This window comes from Phalacrocorax aristotelis, chromosome 1 (genome assembly GCF_949628215.1).
Source record: "Phalacrocorax aristotelis chromosome 1, bGulAri2.1, whole genome shotgun sequence".
Taxonomy (NCBI): domain Eukaryota; kingdom Metazoa; phylum Chordata; class Aves; order Suliformes; family Phalacrocoracidae; genus Phalacrocorax; species Phalacrocorax aristotelis.
In genome coordinates, this window is record NC_134276.1 from 151,638,106 (window position 1) to 151,657,270 (window position 19,165).

General features: G+C 48.0%; 1 protein-coding gene across 4 annotated transcripts in view; it reads right to left on the minus strand.

Moving 5' to 3' along the window:
• Positions 1–9,440: 9,440 nt before the first annotated feature.
• IQSEC3 (IQ motif and Sec7 domain ArfGEF 3) overlaps positions 9,441–19,165 on the minus strand; it is a 106,187-nt gene continuing 96,462 nt past the window's right edge. Inside the window, exons 11-15 of one of the 4 annotated variants that reach the window (XM_075116204.1) lie at positions 18,271–18,432; positions 17,396–17,488; positions 16,695–16,738; positions 16,532–16,611; positions 14,394–14,480 (exon numbers count right to left, since the gene is read on the minus strand). In XM_075116204.1, the coding sequence (XP_074972305.1) occupies positions 16,537–16,611; positions 16,695–16,738; positions 17,396–17,488; positions 18,271–18,432 (374 nt within the window). In that variant the 3' untranslated portion in view covers positions 14,394–14,480; positions 16,532–16,536. Of the gene's footprint in view, positions 14,481–16,531; positions 16,612–16,694; positions 16,739–17,395; positions 17,489–18,270; positions 18,433–19,165 lie in introns of all 4 variants that reach the window. The other 3 variants (XM_075116213.1, XM_075116197.1, XM_075116222.1) reach the window with 3 other exon arrangements.

A 19,165-nucleotide genomic window follows, 5' to 3' on the forward strand; every position in this document is an offset into this window, starting at 1 on the left:
AAAGCGAAAGGGTTCTTTAAAGAACCAGAGTCGATTTTTGAAGTAGAGGAGTGGAGAGCTTATGGTGATTGTTTGTGGGACTTGGTGATAGATGACGATAAGACAGCGAAAAAGCTAATGAAACCTTGGCGGGAAGTGATTAACTGTATGAAAAAATATAAAACTGAAAAAAGATTAGCAACAGCCGCCTCTGATCGGCTAGACAATTGTGACCCCAATGCTGGAAAGATTGGAATTGGCTTAGGCAATCCTTCGCCTCCCTTCTCGGGGATCCCAGTTACCGTACCTCGAAAGCCCCTTATTCCTCCTCCCCCCCCTCCTCCTCCTCCTGGTGGATCTGTAGAAACTAGCGGAGAAGGAATAAGCTTGGGAAAGGGAGGTGAAGATATTGAAAATTTATGTGATGTAGTTTCTCCGGTGGAGGAAAATAAGCCAAGCACCCCGTCTAGTCACCGTTCTGTGCCTAGTGTGCGCAGCCGAGTTGACTGGCGGAAAATCGGGTTAGAGGCATTACAAAATGGGGACCTAGAGACCGCCGACTTGTTGGCTCAGGCTTTCCCTGTCATCTATCAACCGGACCCTGCTAACAATCAAAATTTATTCGCACACCATACTCCTCTTGATTGGAAAATCTTGAACCAGCTGAGAAGTACGGTCAGCGAATCGGGTGTACACAGTGAGCCGACCAGACAGATGCTAAATTACATTTGGGGAAGCGGGCTGCTTTGTCCCGAGGATATTAAAAACATTATGAAGTTCATACTGACACAGTCGCAGCAGCTTTTATGGCAGGCTCACTGGCACGCCCTATGCGATAGATCGGCAAACACCCAGCGCCAGCAAAACGATCCGCTAGCAGGAGTAATAGTAGAACAACTTATGGGAATAGGACCCTTCTCGTCCCTAGACATGCAAATGCAGACAGGCCCTGATGTATTAAGAGAATCAATGAGGCTAGCAAGGGACGCCTTACAGCGCGTCAAAACAGCACCAATCACCCCTTCTTACATGTCGATTAAGCAAGGGAGGGAAGAGCTTTTTGCCACGTTTGTGGATCGAGTTACAGAAGCGTTAGATCGTACCGACTTACCTGAGTTTATGAAGGGCCCATTGCTGCGTCAATGTGTTATGGAAAACTCCAACCAAGCTACTAAAAGTATTTTAATTACACTTCCCCTAGACGCAGGCATTGAGGTGATGCTTGAACGCATGAGTCGAGTACCTACCGGTCCTCAAGCTATGTTAGTTGAGGCACTGAGGGAAGTTGGGCAGGGAATGGTACAGGTTCAACAACAAGTTTGTGCCGCTCTCGCCCCATTGGGTCCAGCTAAAAACCCTAACAGAGGGCCAGCTACTTTTAGATGCTTCCGCTGCGGAAAAGCAGAACACATGAAGAGACAGTGCAGCGAAGCTAACTTATGGTGCAAACACTGCCAGGCTCAAGGCCACAATACAGCTGCCTGCCGGCGTTCGGGAAACGGGAAGCTGAGCGCCCGGGGTCGCAGCGCGCAGGCACCAATTGCGGCTCCAGTGACTTCTCAGCACTCCGTCACCACGCCACCAGTCGTGCCGAGCAGCTCCGGCCAGCTTCCAATTTGCAACCCGCCACCAGAGGAAGCCTCGGCTTGGACTTGGCAACAGCAGTAGATGTCACTTTGATGGACACTCGTCCACAGAAGATCGGCATGGCTCACAGAAGAGCCAGTATGGGTCGGGCAGTGGCCGCTCAAACGGGAAAGTCTACAGCAAGCCCATATATTAATAAAAGAACAATTAGATCAAGGACATCTCCGACCGTCGACAAGCCCCTGGAACACCCCTATTTTTGTTATCAAGAAAAAGTCAGGGAAATACAGGCTGTTACATGATTTACGGGCAGTAAATCAGCAAATGCAAGCGATGGGGGCTTTACAGCCTGGCCTTCCAAATCCAGCCATGTTACCAACTGGTTGGCATTTGCTAATTATCGACTTAAAGGACTGCTTCTTTACTATAAAGCTGCATCCTCAGGTTACCCAGCGATTTGCATTTACATTACCAGCAATCAACAGAGAGGGTCCTGACTTACGTTTCGAATGGACAGTGTTGCCACAAGGCATGAAGAATAGCCCTACTCTGTGTCAACTTTTCGTAGATGCTGCATTAAAAGACGTGCGGCAGCAATGGCCGGACACTATAATTTACCATTACATGGATGACATCTTGTTTGCGCAACAACAACCCTTCTCGGCACAGCAAGAATTATATTTACAGCAACAGCTCCAGCTACACGACCTAGTAATCGCAGCAGAGAAGGTTCAACGTTCGCCAGTATGGAAATACCTCGGATGGCGCATCAGTGACTCTCAAGTAAGTCCACAGAAACTTACGTTACACACAGCAATTAAAACCCTCAATGATGCTCAACGGCTGTTAGGAGACCTACAATGGCTACGGCCAGTAGCCGGAATCACTAATGATGACTTGGAGGTTCTTCGCCCTATGTTAAAGGGCACTGACCCTGCCACGCCGGTCCCACCGACTGCCGAACAAACCTCGATGATACAACGCCTCAGCTCCGAGATCGTTCAGAGAGCAGTAGACCGGCTGGACCCCGATCTCCCCATCGATCTCACCATACTCCATGGTTCTACTCACATTTTGGGTGCACTTACTCAGCGCAAAAAGAAAAAGGGGGAGAAGATAAGGGTGTTGGAATGGATATTTACAAGCCTACAGCCAAAGACAAGCCTGCCCTACCTGCAGCCATCACGGACCAGGCATAGGGCTAGGAGTTAATCCCAGAGGCCTTCAGGCCAGGGAAATATGGCAAATGGATGTTACGCATGTGTCAGAATTTGGGAAACTAAAATATGTTCACGTTACTATCGATACTTATAGCAAGTTTTTATGGCCAACAGCACAGTCAGGGGAAAAGGCTGTCCATGTTATACGTCATTTAACAGTCTGTTTTGCTGTAATGGGAACTCCAACACAGATTAAGACAGACAATGGGCCAGCATACTGTAGTCAGAAGGTTAGGAAATTTTTACAGGCATGGGGGGTACGCCATCTCACGGGCATTCCACATTCACCCACAGGGCAAGCAATAATTGAGAGGGCGCACCAGACTCTAAAACAATATCTAAACAAATTTCGAGACGCAAAAGATGTACAAGAACGGCTTGCAAAAGTTTTGTTTGTATTAAATCACTTGTGCATATTTGCAGAACACGATAACCCTCCTGCGTGGGTGCATGGAAATGATGATAGGAAAGAGTCAAGACAGGCAGTAATGGTAAAGTATCGAGACCCTTCCACTGGTCTATGGCAAGGGCCCGTAGAAGTCAAATATTTTGGTCGAGGTTACATGTGTGTGCTTACCCCCACAGGTCCAAGGTGGATACCCAGTAGATGGGTAAAGGCTATGCCTAATGAACAGAAGAACGAAATCTGCGAAGTGACAGGAGACAGTGAAGACATATGACTACACCGGCAGAGGTAGCCAGGATACGGATAGAATGTCCCCAATGCAATAAGTGCCGACCCTGGGTACTAAGAGAGTGTCATAGCTGTCAACAGCGCGGGTGGGTAAGAACCCATCGAGCTAGGAGGTGGTGTGACAGTTGCTACTATCACCCATTACAGACATATAAGGTTTTAATCATCACAGGCCACGGAATAGAGGGTTCTAGACGATATGAATTGTACACCCTTGACTGGATTAGACAAATCAATAGTACTCCCGTTAGTCATCGTAAGTATCGTGATAAGAATCACCGAGGGCATGTACATACCGCCCCAGCCAAAACAGAATGTATGGGTTACCCTGGCAAATCTAACAGGCCAAGATTCCATCTGCCTATCATTGTCATCGCCAGGAAATCCCCTCTCCACCTGTTTGGTTGGAGTGCCGGTTGATAATTGGACGCTAGTGATACCACAAAATACACCACACTTAGGGAGCCTTTGTGATACTCCCCAGAATTGTGTGAATAATTGGGACGGTTGGGCAGTCCATCGCCCTCAAACTAATCTCGAGCCACAAGAGCTTGAGCTATTGGGTTCTTTGTCAATGGATGCTTGTTTATACTTTAATTATACGGAACGAAACCAGTCTCTTTCTTGGCCTGTGAATGCCACCCTAAGTGTATATAAAAATGCCACTGCTTGGTGTAACTACACCTCTGCAAATATATCCCGCTCTAGCAATATGCCTATTGCTCTACCTGCAGGTTTGTTTTTAATTTGTGGAGACCGGGCTTGGCCTGGCATCCCGTCACATATAAAGGGAGGGCCTTGCTCTATAGGTCGCCTAACACTTCTTACTCCTAACACTTCAATGATTTATCAACATTATAGAAAGATGAGAAGCAAAAGGAGCACTCATAAGTTTGAGAACAGCTGTGACTCTACAGCTGAGTTTTGGAATCCGGCAAAGATCATAGCTGCTTCCTTCTTGGCTCCTGGAGTTGGTGTTGCTCAAAGCCTCACGACATTAAACAAGCTAGGGTGTTGGCTAGCTAAGCAAACAAATGCCACATCAAAGGCGTTATCTGACTTATTACTAGATGTAGGCTCTGTAAGACACGCTACGCTGCAAAACCGCGCAGCCATAGATTTTTTGCTTTTAGCCCAAGGACATGGGTGTGCTGAATTTGAAGGGATGTGTTGCATGAATCTATCAGATCATTCGGAATCAATACATGCAAGTATTGAGAGCTTAAGAAGGAGGGTCTCAGAACTTAGGGAGGATGATCCATGGCATTGGTTTAACAGCTTGTTTAATGGATGGGGCATTGGCAATTGGATTAAGAGTATTTTGCAGATGGGACTAATGATATTTATACTGTTTATCATTGTATTAATGTGTGTTCCTTGTATATCGCAATGTATGCGACGAATGATGGAAAGAAGTATGAGTGCCGTGTTCCTTTCTCAAGGAATAAAAGAAAAAGGGGGAAATGTGGGAAACTATAGGCTTGAATCCACATGCGGGTCCCCTGATAAGTTGTTTGAGATAGAAAGCGGGCTGGAGGATTATAGGTACGCGATGGAATTAGCTTGACTACAGACCCAGTGTCAGACCCGCTGATGGAAAATTACAGAGATCAGACCCGATGATGGGAAATTACAGAGAATCTGCAAGTCACCAGGAGGAGGAAGAAAGGCGAGAGATATCTCGGCCTTGAGAGCAAAGAAGAAAGGCAGGGATATCTCTCGGCCTTGAGAGCAACCGACAAACAAGAACAAGGAGTTTAGGCACGAAGTACAGAAATAGACTGTTCGTTAAGGAGGTGTCGCAATCCGTATGAAGTAATTGTTGAAGCTTGTTTACAAGAGCATATAAAAGCGCTGTGACTTAAAAATAAAACTGAAGCTTGCTCTATCACTCACGTTGAGTTGGCTGCTTGCTTTCCTCGCTCGCCGCAGATGTGCCTAAACCCTTCTGGACCTGCTTCAGGAGCAAGGGAAAAGCTTCTTTTTGCACGAGAATGAAGACCAGGCAAACAGGAGGAGGCTTTGGGCACCAGCCACTTTATGGCTGGAGACACCAGCACCAGGCACCAGGCCCTAGTATGACCAGGCTTACCTCAGTGAGCCTGTTTTTAGAAGACTTTCTCTGTACTTGGTTTTCCTAAAGTGTTTTCAAAGCCAAGTGTCCTGGGAACATTACCTGGTACCATTAGGACCGAGCTGTTTGGCAATGCCTGCCCCAGCGAGAGGGTTAGAGTGGGATGGGTCTCCCTGCATGGCAGGGCTGCAGCACTGCTCGCTGTTTTGTTTTCCCCTACCTTTATTTCTCTTGCCTAGGAAGCTGAAGAGGATTTTAGTGGCTTTCCTTGCCTTTTACTTGGATAGTTAAAACAGTTGTAACATCAGCTCTCCCAGATCGCTCCTATTTCTGCTAGGACTGCTTGTCCTGGTGGAGAAAAAGCCCACCTTGTAGCATCCCAGGAGGGCTGGCATCCAGCTAGCTGCCATCAGAGCCCAGCTGGCAGACCCCCGTGCTACATCCTCACATTGGCATGGACTGCCTGCACTGGGCTTAGCTGTTTCAGGCTTAGCCAGAGGCAGCACAACGATGTCTGCTCAGAATATATGGATTTGTGTTTTCCTACAGGGAACATGTCCTCCTTCTCCTGTGCTGCCCAAATACTTTGCTCCAAGTTTTTTTACAAAATATAATGAACAGCTCATTTCAAAAAGGCGGTGAGGGAAGGGAGGTGGAAGCGTTTCCCCTGTCGCAGGCAGCAGTGGGAGGCAGGAGGTGCGGAGGCAGCTGCGATGGGGGCGTAACATTAGCAAGACAGTGGCCGTGGGAGGGGTGAGCATCCCCGTACTGTCAGGCTGCGCATCATGTGGAGGAGCATCAGGGCACCAGTGGCTGCTGCCAGCACAGAGCCTGCAAAGACATCTCCTTTCACTGCACGTCACCCTGGACTCACCCAGCTCTTTCACAGCCAGCTGTGCAAATAGCACAGGGTGGCAATGGAAGGACGTGGAAGGCTTCAGTGTCCTGTGGGTGCACAGCTGTTTACAGTAGGGCGTAGGAGGAGGCTGCCCTGTTGTCTCTGGTTTAGCAATGGGAAATTCATAAGAGTAGCAAAGAGGGGCAGTCAGCTCAGGGAAATCCTGAGCGTGCAGCTGGGCGAGTGGAGGAGTGGCAATTGCTCCTGTTGCTGGCACTGTGTGAGTCCTGTTTGATCAGCAAGCCTATGAGTAGTCAGCATGAGGCTTCTGCACATTTGAGATGAAGAGCTGAAACATACTGAAAAATCAAGCCTTCCATAATGGGAGGGAATGGGAAGGTGTATACGGAATATCAGGATGGGACATTTCTCTGTAAGGCATTTAAAGTGTTTTTGCTGCTGCAGCCTTGGCCCTACAGTCCTGTGGAGAAAGACTTTTCCCTCTCCATTCCACTCCCCCTTTTTTTAAAAAAATGGACTTGATATTTTTTGGGAGACTCTACCCTTTATGAGAAGGAAGGCTTAGGAAGACAGTACTCTTGTTTTCAAGAAGTCACTGACGACTATGCCATATTGTCAGACCCCAAGGCTAGAACATGGGTGTTGCATAAAATAAGATCCTACCCTACATGCTCGAGAACAACTCCAGCTCATGGATTGTATGGATTAAGGCAGAAAACACAGGTCCTTGGTCTGCTTTTAACCTCGGTTGCACTCATTAGCTGCAAAAAAATGCTCCAAGGCCAGACAAGTGTAACAGAGCTCCTAAACTGGTTAAATCCCACAGCCCTACTCACGAGTCACCCTCATCCTTGAGGTACCTGCATATTTTCAGCCACCTTTCTTAGGTGAGGCAGGAGTATACGTGTGACTCCGGGTTGCTAGGCTCAGGATCTGGGAAGTGACTTACAGAGGGGCACCTCTCCCCCAGCAGCTGGGGTTTTCTGATGACAGGAAACCTGAACCTGTGGGGAATGGTGGATCCCAAGTCTGTGATCAGCTGTCCCCCAGGCACCCCTCAGGCACCAGCACAGTCTTCCCAGAGTCCCCCAGATGAGGTGGAAAGGGGTCCATCGCGCCCCGTGCACAACAGTGACACTGCAGGCGCTGTCCCCTCCCTGTCCTTGATAAGGGACTGTGACACGGCAGATTTGGGTTTGTGGTAACCTTCCTGCCACCACACTGCTCCCCGAGGGCTCCACAATTTGTGTTGGCCTTGGGGCGGTTATCTGACTCCAAGGGCAACGCCTATGAAGCGAGAGACAGCAGGCTGGGTAGTCTTGAGTTCAGTGGCAAGTCTTCTGTATCTTGCTTGACAGGGGTTGAGTGGATCCTGCTTACAGCAAAGCACTTGAGGGATGTACTTAATTTAAAGTCCATCTTAAAAGTTTCAGAGAAAAATTGCATCTCAAAATTCTCTGTGGAAAAGAGCGGCATATTTTGATCAACTCCGAATGCACTATATATATTATTGCACATTATGTGTACCGTATAGATATAACAGTGTACAGATGCAATGTGACAGTTGTGGTATATGCTTTTTGGATTGTAATCTCTTTATACCAGCACCACCTATAAGTGTCTACATACTATCCCAAAGGGACCTGCCATCTTCCGATTAATAGTATCTGCACATTGGAGCAAGTTAGGAGTATTTCACATATAGACAATCTGTTTTTATTGCTTTCATCTTTACAGCCAGGTGTGTGATCTAAACATCAGGCAGAAACTTCTCCAATAATCTCCTGTTTCAAAACATCTTAGAAAATGACTGTTTGGGATGAGCTGATTTATAATATATCCGTGGCACACAAAAACATAAACAGAAGCCTCAGAATTACTTGGAAATTTCCTGTCTGTGTCTCAGAGGGATTTCTGTCCTCCCATCGTGGGCCTGGGCATCTAAGGGATTCTTTGAAGCCAGCAAAGAATTTGCAACCTATAGACAGTTTTAGCAGGTGCAGTCTGAACGCAGCATCTGTTCAACTCAGCTGCAAAGATGCGGGTTGCCTTCCCTGATCCATTGCACAGGAGAGCTTGCTTTGTGTGCACGTGTTTGCCTCTGATCGTCTCTCTCATTCCTGTGCAGAACTCCACAAAGGTCAGTTTCATTAACCTTGGGGTTATGCTTTGTGTAAATATGCATGTTTAGCTGATTTGCATGGGAAATGTCATTTTCCTTACGTGCCTCCCATCCAAATGTTAACCCAGCCTGAGCCTACGTAGCTTGTGAGAGGTGCTGCGATGATAACTGCAGCCAGCACAGCTGTCCTGCTCAGGCAGTGCATGGCTGCATATGCCTGATATTTTTGTACAGCATGTTCAGCTGTGTGGATAGTAGAGGTGCCTACATGTTATCTGCCATATAGTCCTACACGTTGGCAGATGGTGTGTGCGTTAACACACAGTATGTGCTGATGTCTCTGGGTGCATGAGTTTCTCTGCGGCCAGCTGGCGTCCAACACATGCATTGGCACATGCGGCTCGTGAAGTTGCTCTCCTTGCCGCAGCGTGCACACGCAGCAGCATGTGCTTTGCATGGGTGCGTGGGCCTCCTTCCCCAGAGGTGCAGAGCTACACAGATGTGAGCAGTGGGTTTGGGGCTGGCTCTGCTGCGTGCCAGCACCATGGAAAGGAAGGAGCTGCAGCACGGAAGGGCTTTGCTTTCCCCCCCGCCCCGCTTTTCTCTCTGCCTCACTGCAGGGGTGAATTTCACATTGAGTTGCCATCTCTTGGACAAGATTATTTCCTTCTGGTTTCCTCTGGATCTGATCCTCAGAGAGCCTGAGCATTGAGCTAACTCCTGCTGAATTTGATGGAAAATCAGTGGTAGACGCAGCAGGCTGCCCCTGAGGCCAGCAAGAGGCCACGATGCTCAGCACTCCTTGGGAGCACAGCCTTGGTGTGTCGCCCGTGTGCCTGCGCACACCGCTGCAGCCCAGGGATGTAGAAGGGAGGGCTGAGGCAAAGAAGACATTAGCGCACAAGTGACATATCTCAATATAATTTCTAAAACTCTATTAATTGAACAGATAAAATACCTCTGATCTATTTTTGTTATTTTGTTACAAAATATTAGCCATTTGGACTCTTTGCTAGGTGTGACCACACCACTTTTCCCAAAGGAAGCTTTTCTTGGTGATATTTACAGCAGGAAACAGGTACAGACAGACAGGTGCTTTCAAAAGCCTACACACAGGTAACACTTCTCTTGTTAGTTTTTTAAAAAGACACATTCAGATGGGGTTGTGACTAGTGTTGAAGAGCTGGGTGACTTCAAAGCTGCTGTCCCAGGCATGGCTGTGAAAGAGTGGGCAGGACAAGGACAGCTCTAGCTCACAAAACGCTGCTGGCAGTCCCTGGAGCCTACACTAGCACAGTGAGGCAGCTGGTGGAGCAGGAGATGGGGGAGCTTGCTCAGCAACTTGCATTTCAGAGCAGACACCCTGCCAAGCAGCAGCGTCCTTGATTTAGGGCTCAGATTTGCTTTGGAAACCTCACAAACACCTGCAGAGAGTTGCAGGTTGAGCTTTCTGAAAAACATGCAACAAAACTCAAACTCTTACAGCTCAGATACTTCCAAACCTGGTGGTACATTTTTTGTGAAGAAGTCTGAGTATTGAAATTCTGGTTGTGGACCATACCCACACCTTTCGTCTACAGGTCTTGCAGAAAACCCTAAGTGTTGCTACTACTGTGGCCCAGATTATGGCATTAAAAGTACTACAGCAGAGGACAAACACTGCATTAAACCCAAATTGTTTGCACTAAGCATGATTCTCCTGGTGCATTTTTCCATCCCTTTGCTACTGGTGTGAACAGATTAATTTCACTGGACCTGCACCAGCATGAGCAAGAGAGAACAGACAGAGCCTGACAGTTTGTGTAATGCAGCTCTGTAGACCTCAGTAACCCCTTGCTCTCTGCCACCTTCCAGCAGAGCCACCTTCCCGTTTGGCCACTGAGTACCCAACACCCACTGCAGAATGCTTTTTACTGGGTTTCTTTTTTCTCTCTCCCCTCCTCCTTTATTACAGAAGGATATGAATTCGGCAGCAGAAAGCCACTGGTTCATTTGGGTCAATCTAATCTCTGCAGCAGCTTCCTGCCTGATCCCACCACCTGAAAGATTGTGCTAGGTTCACAATCAGAATCGCTGCTGTCAAGAGCTGGTGATTTTCCTTCGGGCTGGTCCCTCTAGGTGAGCTGTGGCACACATGTTGTCCTTCATTAGGTTGTCACTGACATGCTCCTTCTAGCCTGCACTCCATCAACGATCAGTCTCTGTGCAAGGGTGTCTGTTCACAGTACTACAGCTGCACTGAGTCTGTGTCTTGCTTGCGTGTGGGAGGGCTGTGGGAGCAGACAATACAATAGATCAGATGAGGTGTAGACATGCTTTAAAGTGCTTGTCATCCTTCGATACCAACCTTCAAAGGAAAAAAAAATCTGTATTTTGAAGTGAAGGCCGAAGGGCTCAGCTACACAGTAGATTTTAGAGCAACCTGTTCCATGACAACCTGGAATAGAGTGGTTTGGTGTCTTTCCAGCTAAACCTGACAGAAGATGTCGTAGCCAGCAGACTAGGAGATAGCAAGAGTTATCTACATTTGCTTCTTTGTCCAAAGCTCAAGGCCAGCATTAGCCTTTGCAAGGTCAGGGAAATGGAGCCAACTCTCCCTGAGAGACTGCTGTGCCTCAGGTTCCTTGACACTTCAGTTAACTTGCTTCCATCCTTCATCTGGCATGAAGAAGGGAGTCTCATGGAAGCTTCCTTATTTCTTTACATTTTTGTAGCTCTCCCAATCAATTATTAAAGCAGCAAACCTCTCGTGTACGAACTTCATAGACATTGTTATAAATATTTTATCTAAAAAAATTATTTCATCAAGTACCTTAAGGTTTTTGTTGTTGTCACTTCATGTTAAATGTCAAGTGAAATCTAATTTATTTATTTTAACACACACAGAGACCTCCAGTGGCTCACTGCACTCTGGGAAAAAACAAACAAGTACTGCCAATCCTCTTAGACAGTGAAGTAACCACTGAGAAGGAGGGCAGTGACACTGCCTCCTGGATACCACCCCTTTTCACCACTGCAGTGAGTAAAAATAAAATGGCAGCCACACGCTACACTGACCGGCCAATGGCAGGTGCCACACATATGCTTTCCCAGTAGGCTGTGGGCAGATCAGATGAGATCCTGGCTGCTGTGAGGTGGCAGGGTGTCACCCTGGAGTAGCAGATCAGGGCCAGCTGTCAGCTGGCTGCAGGGTGAGAGGCTGAGCCCTGGCTTGGGGTGAGGGCCTCTCCCTGGGCCCAGCTTTGAGATGTAGAGCATCCTCACTGCGCTGGGGGCTGGCTAGAAGGAAGCTCCTCTGGTCTGGAGGGAGACTGGCCTTCTTTTCAGCATTTTCTTACAATCTTTTCTGTCTTATGCTTCCACAGTCCTCCCTGAGGCTTTGCCTGTTGGCTCCTGGTCAGTACATCTGCTATTGCGTAGAGAAGCAGTAGCCTAGTGCCCTGCTCCAGATAGCTAAGCAAACAACTTAGACCTGTTGGCACACCTGGGTGCATGGGTCAGCCTCAGAAATAAGGGTACCTGGAAGTAAGCAGGATCCTGCCCTGGAGGCATTCAACCCCAACTCCTCTCCACTTCCCTAACCCCAGCTGGGCTTATGACCAGGTCAAATACGTGAACTCTTTCATCTGAACATTTCAACAGATCCAGCAGACATCCAAAGAGCACTCAGGGGAGCCAGTCCCTGATGCACTGTGGTTTTTGTCACTGGCAATAGCCCCAGAGCTGTGCATACTGGCACAATCCCTAAGGAAATTGCTGTGTGGCCTTTACCGCACAAGGTAAAAAGTGTTTCCTGCATCTATCTTCACTGTCCATCTTTCCCTTACATTTTGCACTTCCCCACCACTGCTAACAACTCCTGCCACTCCTCACCAATGGCTGTGTCATCAGCACCCAGTGCTCATGTCTCAGCCTCGCATAGGAAGGACGAGCATTTCTTTCTTTCCTTCCTAAAAGAAAATAAAAATAAAGGCCCTAAAAGGCATTCTGCCCTATTTTAAAACCCTAAATTTGATCTTCTTAAGCCTTGAAGGGAGACAGAGTGAGTGAGTGAGACCAAAGCCGGTAAGCTAATTAATACCTTCCCCTCCCTACTGCTCAAAGAGATTTTTTTTTCTAAAAATACATCCATAGCCCATTTTTAATGCCGCCTTTCTTCACATCAATGTCCCCAGTAAAGCAGAGGAGTTGAGCTGTCACCTCTATCTCAGGATCTTCCCCTCCCCTCACTTTGAAGCTGGGATAGGGAGGGAGAGAGGAGGAGAGGCCCTGGAGCCTGGTATCTTGGCAGCTCTCCTATAGGAAGGGCTGATGGAGGCAAGAGGAGAGCCAGGAAAGAGATACAGATGGGACCTCACATGGGTAGTCCCCAAAAAGCCCCTTTCCTCTAACAGACCAGGAAGAGCCTAGGTGAAGGAATCATCCACCCCAGAAGGTGAACATAACACTTGGCTTTGCTTTCAGAATATAAAAAAGCAAGAAACACAAAACCAGCTAGAAGGAGGACAGCAGAGGTGGGTCTGTTTTATGCTAGAGAAGACAATCTTTGTGTGTGTGTGTGTGTGTGTGTGTGTGTGTTGAGATGGGAGGGCACCTCTTGGTGCCATCTCTTTGGAAAAGTACTCATCCATTCCAGGAAGATCCCTGGGCTTAATCCCTCCCTTCTGCTCCCTCAGAACTGCTTGGTGTTTCCTTTAGCAAGCATGCACCATACATACGCTACCATACAGGTGTATTTACATGTGATGAGGTCTGCTAGGTCTCAGCAGAGGTCTCTGGTACAATGCTCCAATATAACAACAGAGAGTTTTGGTGTTCAGAGTGAGGCCATCTTTGCGTTGTACTGCAGCTCAGGACAGTCTCTCCTCCTCTTGAGCTTTCTTTCACTCGTGCACTCCCTCACATGGAACCGGCTGCTGCAAGGAGATAATATTTGAAGAGCGATGAGGAGAAAGCATGGCAAGTGGTACAAGTTCTCAGCTTCAGCTTAGCAGGCAGCAGCAGCAGTGGCAGGGGAAACTCCACCCCCGGGAGTGCCCCAAGGTTGGTCCTTGGCACGGGTGAGTCCATTTCTCTCTGAGGCTGGCGAAGTTTTGGGGTGGGTACAAACCTATGGCCAGGTAAATGCAAGGCAGGGAAGGAGGTTGAGGAGTAGCAACCGGAAGACACAGTGCCTATAAAGCAGCAGGTCATCAAGCCTCTCAGGAACAGGGCAGCAAAGTGCTACATGGGGATGGCACGAGCACAGGAGGCCAGCTGGGCTGGCGGGGTGTGAGGATGTGTGAGTATGTAGGTTGGCAGTTTCTATAGATGGCTCCTCACAATTAGCATCATCTTGAGGGGAGACAGGGTAAGAGTTAGGTCAGTCAGCTTTTTTTTTTTTCTTTTCTTCTTCTTTTACTAAAAAATAAATCACAAACTAGATCTCTGTAGGCAGAAAGGGTCCCTGGGAGGTGGTGGGGAAGGGAAGCGGGGAAGTCTGTGCTGTTTTGGTGCTGGTGGTGTGGCTACACGAGGCTGCGTGAGCCACTGGAGTACCTGCGCCTCTGAAGCAGGGAGCTGGGGGGGCAATACTGGTGGGGGTGGTTGTAGGGAGGTGGTGGTGGTGGGAGGGGAGGCTGATGGACCAGCTTCATGGGGGTCCCGGGAAGCCCACTGCCCACACCGCGCCAGGGGGTGGAGGTGCAGGAATCAGAGGTGACGTAGCGTGTCAGAGTCTGGTTGAGGGCCGGCTCCATTCGAGCGAGGCACGGCTTGTCCAAGACAATGACTTTGACAATCTGCTGGCACTGTACAAGTGTCCCCGCCGAGGCGGGGTGCGAGGGCACCAGTGCTGTCTCCAGCCGCTCCCGTGGCATGTTAAGACGCGTGCTGGGCTGCATTCCACTCTCGGGCCCCAGGGCGGAGTTGTGCTGGTACGTTTGAAGCCTGTTGTGAATTGACACCTAGTTTAGAAACAGCCAAAGAAGCATTAAATGTTACAAGACTTTTCCCATCTGCTGCTATTGGCTGCCCTGAACCCCTGCCACCAGCCAGCCTCACATGCATTAAACCCCTCTCCCCTCAAAAAAACAGAACAGGCGCAACCCCCCCAATAGCTCCATCGTCCCCATCTAGGCCTAAGTGCCCCTGTCCTTTCCATCACGTCAAAGGCAGCAGGGCCAGTGTTCCCAAATGCAGTGCAACTTTGATTATCCAAACGGCACAGGGAACGCAAGTCAACTCTACCAGTGGAGGCATCCGTGAATTCTCATGGTAATGAACAGACCTTGGAGGTCATGCTCTTATCCCCACCAGCAAAAAGGGAAGGGGAACCACACAGCAAGGTTTCAGATAATCGAGGTTGTACATTTCAGCAAAATGACAGTATCTGAATCTGAGATAGAGAGAGACAGAGAGACTCAAGCCTTTCCCAGCTCCCTGCCTTTCTGAGTAGGAAGGTACACCACATGACCGGCTAATCTGTTTACAAAGGAAAAAGCAGAAATCTGACATACTCTAGCAAAAGGCAGCTCCCTCTGATCCATTTGATGGTTTGTCAGTGAAAGGAAATGATTTTCAAAAAAAAGAAAAAAGAAAGAAAAAATGCCCGTCTAGCTCATACAATGATAAAAGAAATTCATGATGAAATGGCAGCAGATTAGATAATCTTAAAGAAATGGAAATGCTCCTCTGCTAGCAGAGTATTACTTGGGCAGCTGAAGGGGGAAGGGAAGCAGGAGGTCATCAGGGTCCCCACAGAGAGATGCTGATAATGGAGTCAAATAAAGGAGCTCACTGAGTCCAGTTTGAAAAGGAGGAGCTGGCCTGGACTGGGGGTCTCTAGGCGGGGAAGCACAGCAGGAAAACAGTGCTTTCCCAAACAGCGGATGAAGTTATAGCTCCTCCTGGCAAGGACATGGGCTGATGGAGACCCCAAACCAGAGCAAAGTTGCAGGCTTAAAACAGAATGTTAGTCAAGTGACAAACCCTGGGTAGGAAAAAAATGCTTGCAGTTTGGCATGGCACTTCCAGCTAGGCAGGGGTACAGATGGGCAGATGGGAGAGTGGGAGTCCCCTGATGGTCTGGGATGTTGGGCAGCAGCGTCAGCAACTGGGAAGGAGAAGGTGTGGAGTGGCCAAGCTTCCCACCATGCTGGAAAAAGGATAAGCTGTCTTTCCCTACTCAGGCATGGAGGTTGCCCAGACTCACTGCACAGCAGGACATAATATTGTGTTGATATTTATTCAGGCAGTGGAACATCCGCTAGGGAAAACTGGGCCATGAAGTGCTAATGACATTAAGATACATGGAAGTCATTCTCCACAAGGAAACACTCCTCCCAACAGGAAGAGGATATTAGCTGGGAGAGGCACTTTCCCCAGGAAGGGAGTGTCTGCAGGAAAATGGGGTGCTCTTCAGGGAAAAGAAGCAGCACCCACTCCCCACAGAGAAGCTGAACTCTTCAAGTAAATATACTATGACAAGAGGGGAAAGAACTACCCTGGAAAAGGGCTGATTCAGGACAATGGAGATATTCCAGGCAGGGAGAGAGTAGGAAGTAGTAGATAAGATTTTCAGTGTGAAGATCGCATTTTCCTGTTTCCTCACAGGCAGTAGGAGTATGGGTGTCTGTGAAGAAACAGGCAACCCACTGGATGCTAGACATCCCTGCAAAGACAGATCTACACAGGATAGCCAAGCTCCCTACCCAGGAAGGTGAAGCTGTAGGAAAGTCTCTGGTATACAAAGGCCATGCCTAGTCCCCTTCAAGGGGAGATGGAGAGACAGGGCTGCAGAGATTGTGCAGGAAAGCTGGGCTGCGGGGAATTTGCATGTGATGCTGCATGGAGTTAGCATGTCAGGGAAGTCTTTAGTGGGGTTCTCAGTCTCCCCGTAAGCAGTGGGGTGGGTTAGTCTACAGCGTTTGGGAGCTTGGTCCATGAGGGATGTTACAGTTATAAAAACGGATTGAAAATGCTTTGAAGTTTAGTTTGGATTTGAAAGTTGTATTACCCGTCCTAGCAGTAACTTTTAATTGTATCTCTGGAAATTGGTAAAATTGTCAGTCTGGCTGGGGAGGCATTGATTAAAACCTGAGAAAAGAAACAACAGAGAATGTGAGAAGAGCTGAAGTGAGAGAGAATTACTTACCTCAGCTGCTCTGCACTCTACTTACCTCCACTGTGCTGTCCGAGACCTTCTCCCCCAAATCCTTCTTGCCTTTGAAATAAAACAAAAGATCTCACTCATGAGGTCTGTACCTCTAGTCAAGAGCTGGCCCTCATACTGTGGACTGGAAAGCTGAAGGGAGAGGTACAGGGACAAACAAGACTCCTGACTGCAAGAACAAATCCAGACCCTCTTCAACCTGATAGCCACTTAGTGAGGTAGCGGGAGGCCCCTTTGGGGTCCTATCCTTAGGTCCTGATCTCAGTGACATTCTAGTGAGTTGGTAGCCACTCACCTCTGCACTTTATTTTTGCTGGTATACAAGCCAAGGCATGAATGGACACAAAGCCTTTGATACAAAGAGGCTGGTCCAAAGTGCTGGTGAAGAGGCGGGAGGGAGTTGATATGCAGCTACTGTGTTGCATCAGTTCAGGGAAGAAAAAATGGTCCAGGTTCTCCAGCAGTTACCTATGCTCCGTCAATAATGCCTGTTTGCTAGATATTGCAGCTACAGCCTGGGTAATGAGACTTTAATGGCTTTTCCAGGGTATTTGAAGAATGCATATGTTCTCATATTTCCACTATTTGCCCAAGGCTACAGGATACAAAACTAATCATTTCTTTTTGCAGTTATTCTCACATGAATCAATGAAAACTCATTTGCGAAGGCAGCACTGCTTGACCAAGAGAAGCTGGGTGTCCTCTTACCTGTTGGAGAGCCTTGCTTAGACTGCAGCTCCATCTGGGCTCCATTGGTCCTTAGTGAGAGAGTCTTTGCTCCTTGCTGTTTCTCCAGCTCCCCTGCAAGACAGGCATACAGAAGTGAATGAGGAGAGGGATGGAGGGAAGGACAACAGCATATTGAAGGAGCGATATGGGAAGTCAGCAAGGAGAGTTAATGTAAGAAAATGACAAGAGAATTCCAAGAAGGGAGAGAGAGAAAGAGCCAAGAAAAAACCAGAAACTGGAGAGGACTTGACATGTGGAGGAACTTGTATATGTCCAAACAACCTTCTGTGTATGACTTGCATTTACACAGAATAGGTTATTGATGCACAGGAGGGGACCACCTACTTTGGCTTATCAGTTTTTACATGGAAAGGCCATCAAAGGCTACATGGACTTCTAATCTGTGTAAGACAAGCCACATGGGGAAGAATGCAGACTGCTTGTCCCCTAGACATTTCTGGGGTAAAGGACAACTCTGCTAAGGCTACCAGACCTCTACGGTACTTCCCAGCTACCTACAGATCATATTTGCATAGTCAAATAAGTATGGGATGGAGAAGAGTCTTCTGGGTCTGACAGTCTAAGCTTCACTATTCCAGGCCAACTGTATCATACACCCTGTCTCACAAGCATCTTAAGTAGTTAAGCTCTTCCATTTCTCCTGCTGGTGGGTGGTCACAGAGCCTGACTGTATTTTCACCCTGTAGGTGAACACAAGAACAATCCTGTGCAGACTTGTGCTACTCATCCTCTTTCCCCCTCTTCCTGAAGAACCCATTTCTTTTACCCTTTATCCCTTGTAGACACATGCAGTGTGATGGCATTGGGGTGTGAATTGTATTAGAGGCCCTTACATTCAATTCGTATCTGCTCCAGCTCTGTCACTTCTGCTATTGATTCTTTAAGATCTTCCACAAACTTCTGCATTTCCTCAGCACCCAGAGCACAGAAGTGTAGTACCTGTTTCTTCTCTGAGCCTGAAATTGGAGTCACCAGTGTGATGCCATGGGGGTAATCTGTAAAGAAGATGTGTCAACAAAATAAAGAGGTGTTAGGCATTCTTGCTGGAGTAGTTGACTGCTTCGGTACCTATGCAGGACAGAGAGTTTCCAACATGAGTTTGTCACACAGCAAACTGTGGGTACCTGCAGCATTGCAGACCTGCAAGGGAACAGAATGGCTGAGTTGCAGCAGCAAGGCAAGTGCTGCCAGCACCACAGCGCTGCCAAAACCAGAGAACTCTAGCTCTTAGGTACACTTAGTGCAACATTGGCTCTGGGAACCTGAGCACAGAGGTAGGACTGTAAAGGCCTTCTGAATCTGTGGAGGAGTAGACAGTATATATAAGGGGCCAACAACACACATCTGTGGGAGATGCAGCAGAGAGGTTGGCTCCTGGAGTTAAAGCCAGAACAGCCATTAACATCTGCAGTGGCAGCACTTGTCCCCAGTCTCTACTTCCATCAGCAGAGAACATGGCAGGGCTGTTAGCGCAGCATGGCTGAGGAGCTCATTGTCCTCTGCAGAGAGAATGGTAAAGAGAAAGATGAGGGTTTGTAGGTCTCTGCTTAGTGCTCTCCAACATGCAAAACACAGGGGAATGTAAATTAAAGGACAGAGAGTGAAAATAGCACAACAAAAGGTCTTGTATTTTGAATATCAGGTTGGGTGCAAGAAATTAGTGGCTGGAGATTCAGCCAAAAGAAGCGGGAGAATGAGGGTGTGCAGAGAACTTGTTACACTTGTGAC